At 41.8% G+C, this 5,360-nt stretch overlaps 1 protein-coding gene across 1 annotated transcript; it reads left to right on the forward strand.

Annotated features, from left to right (window-relative positions):
* Positions 1 to 865: 865 nt before the first annotated feature.
* psma5 (proteasome 20S subunit alpha 5) lies at positions 866 to 5,103 on the forward strand. Its single transcript, XM_046335504.1, has 10 exons — positions 866 to 980; positions 1,275 to 1,319; positions 1,790 to 1,856; positions 2,508 to 2,634; positions 2,945 to 3,012; positions 3,258 to 3,365; positions 3,567 to 3,625; positions 3,819 to 3,921; positions 4,157 to 4,243; positions 4,561 to 5,103. The coding sequence occupies exons 2-10, from the start codon at positions 1,291 to 1,293 to the stop codon at positions 4,636 to 4,638; spliced, it is 726 nt and encodes a 241-aa protein (XP_046191460.1). The 5' UTR covers positions 866 to 980; positions 1,275 to 1,290; the 3' UTR covers positions 4,639 to 5,103.
* Positions 5,104 to 5,360: the final 257 nt, after the last annotated feature.

Consider the following 5,360-nt stretch of genomic DNA (forward strand, 5'->3'; position numbering starts at 1 on the left):
TGGCTGCCCAGACTATTTGCATTGTCTCCACCCCCCTTCTTTTTTTCCCACTGCTGCTACTCTCTGTTTATTATCCATGCATAGTCACTTTACCTCTACCTACATGTACATATTACCTCAATTACCTTGACTAACTGGTGCTTCCGCACATTGACTCTGTACCTGAACCCCCTGTATATCGCCTCACTACTGTTATGTTATTGTTGCTCCTTAATTATTTGTTATATTTTTATTTTTTGATTCATAGTTTCTTTTTATTCTTAAAACTGCATTGTTGGTTAAGCATTGTAAGTAAGCATTTCACTGTAAGGTCTACCTGTTGTATTCTGCGCATGTGACATTTGATTTGACATTACCTCAATTTCGAGTCTTACAGCAAAGGGTCTGAATAGTTAAGTAAATACGTTTTTTAAATATTTTTTTTATATAAATTTGCAAAAATTCGAAAAATCTGTTTTCGCTTCATCATTATGGGGTACTGTGTGTAGATAGATGAGGAAAACATGTTATCTAATCAATATTAGAATAAAGCTGTAGCGTAACAAAATGTGGGAAAAGTCAAGGTGTCTGAATACTGTATGCTTCAGTAAGGTTGGCATCTTAGCGTTCATAGCAATGGTTATCAACTGTACCGCAGAAATTGAATGTATATCACAGAAAATAGATAGCTGCGGAGAAGTATTTGGTTCAGGAGTAGATAGGGTCAATGTAGTGGAATGTGGTAGTGGGTTTTTAATGAGTGTATGAGTGTTAGAGTGTATGAGTGTTAGTTATTATTTTTTCCTTTTCCCATATTGTGTCACAGGGTATAATGGATTTATATTATAGTCCAGTTGGGGGCGGTATTGAAATATATTTTATGCCAACCACCCCTAAACCTCATCAAAGACGAAGAGGAAGCATTTCCCTCTCCGTGTGTTTGAGCACGCACACGCTTCCTGTAGAAACAAGCGAACTCATTCTACGATCCAGAGCGGGTGGTAGGCAAATAGTATTATCTTTCTTGACTGCGAATCCAACATTATTTTCCATTATAGTTGTATGATCCATACATAATGTTGTGTGAAAGTATCGTAGAGTGTAACGTTACCATATAAATGTAGTTTGCTAGCTCTAACTTTCTGAACCAATGCCGGTGGTGTTAATGTAGCTACTGCTCTACACAGATCTTTCCTACCCATCTGCAGGTTCCCACACACGAGCTAACGCTACATTTCGTGTTTTAATTGCATGTTCCCAATCGCGTCTCTTCAACAAAGTGTTTTTGTTTACAGATCTAACACCTTCAAGATGTTTTTGACGAGATCGGAGTACGACAGGTAAGTTAAGACTCGGAACTGCATTGTCACGACATCGGGCTAACTAGCCGCTAACAATTAACGTAGCTAACTTCCACACGTACCAGCACAATACCATGTTATTTAGCTCGCCATCTAGTTGGTTAGCTAGCTACTGCTAGCTAGGTGGTTTGTGCACTTGTTATGTCTGGTGAACATCTGTGTATTAATCATTCCTTAATGTTATATTATAATATATCACTGAAATTGCCGTGATAGTTTGCTGGATAACGCTAGCTAGCTAACGTTGGTTTCTTTCACTTTCACTTAGCTAAAGTTAGTTAGCTACAGTAGCTAATTGCAAAATGGTCGTGTTCCAGACTGGTATATTTTGTGCTGAGAAAGAAGTTTACGTTACCTCCGTTCATCTAGAAAGCTCTTCTAACCTTTACAGTACTGACGGAATAGCTATTGGAACTTCAGGGCACTAAATCTATCCTCTTTTTTTTCAGAGGAGTAAACACCTTTTCTCCAGAGGGACGACTGTTCCAAGTGGAATATGCTATTGAGGCGATTAAGGTATTTTAGAAACATCAAATTCAATATCACAAGAACACACATTACACTTCACCTTCAATAGTAGCTTCCTCGGGAAAGACATACTTATACAAAATAATATACTTAATTGAATTCATGCTCAAGATAATACTAAGGTTGACAGGGCAAGGTGCTAAACAAAAAATGCCATATTTTGGCAAAAAATAATATTTTACCTTTATTTAACTAAGCAAGTCAGTTAAGAACAAATGTCTTATTTACAATGATGGCCTACTGGGAAACAGTGGGTTAAACTGCCTTGTTATGGGGCAGTAGGACAGATTTTTACTGTGTCCGCTCAGGGATGCAATCTAGCAAACCTTTCTGTTACTGGCCCAACTCTCCAACCAATAGGCTACCTGCCTCTCCAATTATGCCTTAATTGGTGCTGTAAAATAAAGTAGACACACTTAAGTACACAACTGTTGTGCGTAACAAGTGCAGCCATCTTAAATACTAGTGAATGGGAAGTCAAGGTATATTAGCACAGAATATGTAGTATGTAGACAAGTCTAGGCTACATAACAATACAGTACTGAAGTATAAACCTCAGAGGGTGGGACTGGGGACAGCTGGTCATCTTTGCATATGACGTTTCTATCAACAAGAGTCTGAACACCTGTTGTCTCTCAGCTGGGCTCCACAGCCATTGGCATCCAGACATCTGAGGGGGTGTGTCTGGCCGTGGAGAAGAGGATAACATCTCCTCTAATGGAGCCAAGCAGCATCGAGAAGATTGTGGAGATCGACACCCACATCGGTAAGCAGCCAGAGAAGGGACTAGGCAGCGGCAGACACTGTCAAACAACACACAGAGGTGAACACTTATCGGAGCTCGGGTTGTTTGTGTAACTCATGACTGGTCTATGGAGAAAACAAGTGTTCTCAATCATTCTGGGAAAATGAAAGGTAACTGGATGAAGCAGTCAGAATAATTTCTATGGGCTCAACATATTATTGTATCAGGAATTATTTTAAGATAAGCACCACTGTGTAAAAGAGGCCTTCTATAGGCCGTGTTTCAGAGATTAGTAGTCAAAGGTTTTTCAGCGTCCGTCTCTTCTCCTCAGGTTGTGCTATGAGTGGCTTGATAGCTGATGCCAAGACTCTTATCGACAAAGCAAGAGTGGAGACACAGGTAAGTGTTGAGTTGGCTGAATTCAAGTACACGTGCATTTTCAAACTGGACATTACTATACTATCGAGGTAAAAAATGGACACATGGCTGATGTTTGTACTTATGAGATGCACACTACATTGTGAACTACTTGTGAAGCAGTTTTGTACAACATAAAGTAAAGCATTTCAGATCCTCAACTACTTGATATGTAAAGATTTTTAGTTTCTTTTCTTTTTAACCCTGCTTTGTTTGTCCCCTTCCAGAACCACTGGTTCACCTACAATGAGACCATGACAGTGGAGAGTGTGACCCAGGCCGTGTCTAACCTGGCCCTGCAGTTTGGAGAGGAGGATGCAGACCCTGGAGCCATGGTTAGTGATCACACAACGATGAGACAAAACCTCGAAGATCAACTCACTTGCGTATTGCTCACTTTTTCATTAATTCAGTGATGTATTAATTCATATAAACTGGTAGAGGTTGAAAGCACTTTTCCAGCTAGTTGTCACTTATTTCTCCCACAGCTGTGAGGCGTCACACTGTACTCATTCCCTGTGGTTCTCTCTCCTCAGAGCCGGCCCTTTGGTGTAGCGCTTCTCTTTGGTGGACTGGATGAGAAAGGGCCCCAGCTGTACGTTAATCTATTTATTCAACATACGTTTAACACTTTGTTTTAGTGTGATCGAAATTGGTTTGGGCAAAATCTCTCATACCTCATTTCTAATCCAGGACTTGTGCTGACTTTTCATGAGAACCAAACCTTCAGTCTTCAATGTCTCTTGAAATTCTACACCCCCTGAGTTTTCAACTTTGTGTGTGTGTAGGTACCACATGGACCCATCAGGCACCTTTGTCCAGTGTGATGCCCGGGCCATCGGCTCTGCCTCTGAGGGAGCCCAGAGCTCTCTGCAGGAGGTCTACCACAAGGTACCACCATCCCTCTCATCAATCTCCCTTTCCTCTGTTACTATCATTATTATCATCTGCCAACCTTCTCCTTCATTACTTCCTTCATCACCCGCCAACCTTCTCCTTCCTCCATCACCCACCACAATTCCACCAGATTGTCAGTTGGTTTCATTCTCCATCCTATCACAGGGGTGACAGCCTTATTTTATTTATTAACCAAGACCTCTGTTTTCTCTCTGGGTGGCCTCTCCAGTCCATGACGTTAAAAGAGGCCATCAAGTCATCCCTCACCATCCTAAAGCAGGTGATGGAGGAGAAGCTGAATGCCACCAACATTGAGGTGAGCTCTAATCCTTCAGTCTCAACCACTGACCCTACTTCTAGTCGAGACATCTATTGCACATGTGGAAGTTGTTGTATCTAAGCAATATGGTGTAAGCCTCACTAAGCCTACCAGACGTCTGGGTGGAGCTATTGTCATATTGTATTGTTTACCATAAATTCAGGTCTGCTGAGCCTTAGTCCTAGCGGGACTAATTTTCCTGTTTTACTGGTGTACCAGATATCGTTAGGGTGATAGGCAGCAATCAACCAAAACATATCACTCATCACATGTTTGTTTGTGTGCTAACCTTCTCTCCCCTCTCACCCCTTCAGCTGGCTACAATAGAGCCAGGCAAGACCTTCCACATGTATTCCAAAGAAGAGCTGGAGGATGTTATCAAGGACATCTAGAGCAGAGTGGTGCTCTGTGGGCCTTGTCAGCACTGAGGAGAGGGAATCCACCTGGGCTCTGAGGATCACCACACATTTCCCATCAGCACTCGCTAGTTTCATTGGTTCCTTGTGTGGGAGGCAACTCTTTGTAATGTGTTATATTTTTTTCTTATTTTGGCTCTGGAAATGGGGGGGCAGGGAGCCTAGTGGTTAAGAACGTTGGGCCAGTAACTGGAAGGTCGCTGGTTCGAATCCCTGAGCAGACTAGGTGAAACATCAGTTGGTGTGCCGTTGAGCAAGGCACTTTTTTTTAACCCTAATTGCGCTCATAAATTGCTCTGAGCGTTTGCTACATGACTAAAATCATTTCTACAGTTCTGTACAGGCATCGGTCAGATCAGTGCTTAGAGCTGTGACATTAAAAAAGGGGGGGGTACTTTTTGTTATGGATCAATGCCTAAATAAAACTGTTGTATTCTAAAAGTTGTGTTCTGTGTCATTTCCTCCATGGTGTGTGTGTAATTCTGACGGTTTCATTACCAAAATCATACAGGAGGGTGAGGTTGCCAACCTTCATCTGGTTTTGTCCGCCAGGTAGCGTAATTGCAAATAACTTTGCTCCTACTGGGAAGAATAAGGAATGAATGGACGCATCTACAGTCCAATGGAAAGGCATTTCAATTAAGTCTCAACCAATCGGACTTCTAGGTGGGCGTCTCATTTTAAAACGCCACAGTTCA

This window comes from Oncorhynchus gorbuscha, linkage group LG03 (genome assembly GCF_021184085.1).
Source record: "Oncorhynchus gorbuscha isolate QuinsamMale2020 ecotype Even-year linkage group LG03, OgorEven_v1.0, whole genome shotgun sequence".
In the NCBI taxonomy this organism is placed as follows: Eukaryota; Metazoa; Chordata; class Actinopteri; order Salmoniformes; family Salmonidae; genus Oncorhynchus; species Oncorhynchus gorbuscha.

What these genes read in the sequence shown, in the direction of transcription:
- psma5 (XM_046335504.1), top strand. Translation starts at nt 1,291, where the DNA reads ATGTTTTTGACGAGATCGGAGTACGACAG. An exon ending in TGCAGGAGGTCTACCACAAG is followed by an intron (nt 3,922 to 4,156) that starts GTACCACCATCC and finishes TGGCCTCTCCAG; the next exon opens with TCCATGACGTTAAAAGAGGC. An exon ending in TGAATGCCACCAACATTGAG is followed by an intron (nt 4,244 to 4,560) that starts GTGAGCTCTAAT and finishes TCACCCCTTCAG; the next exon opens with CTGGCTACAATAGAGCCAGG.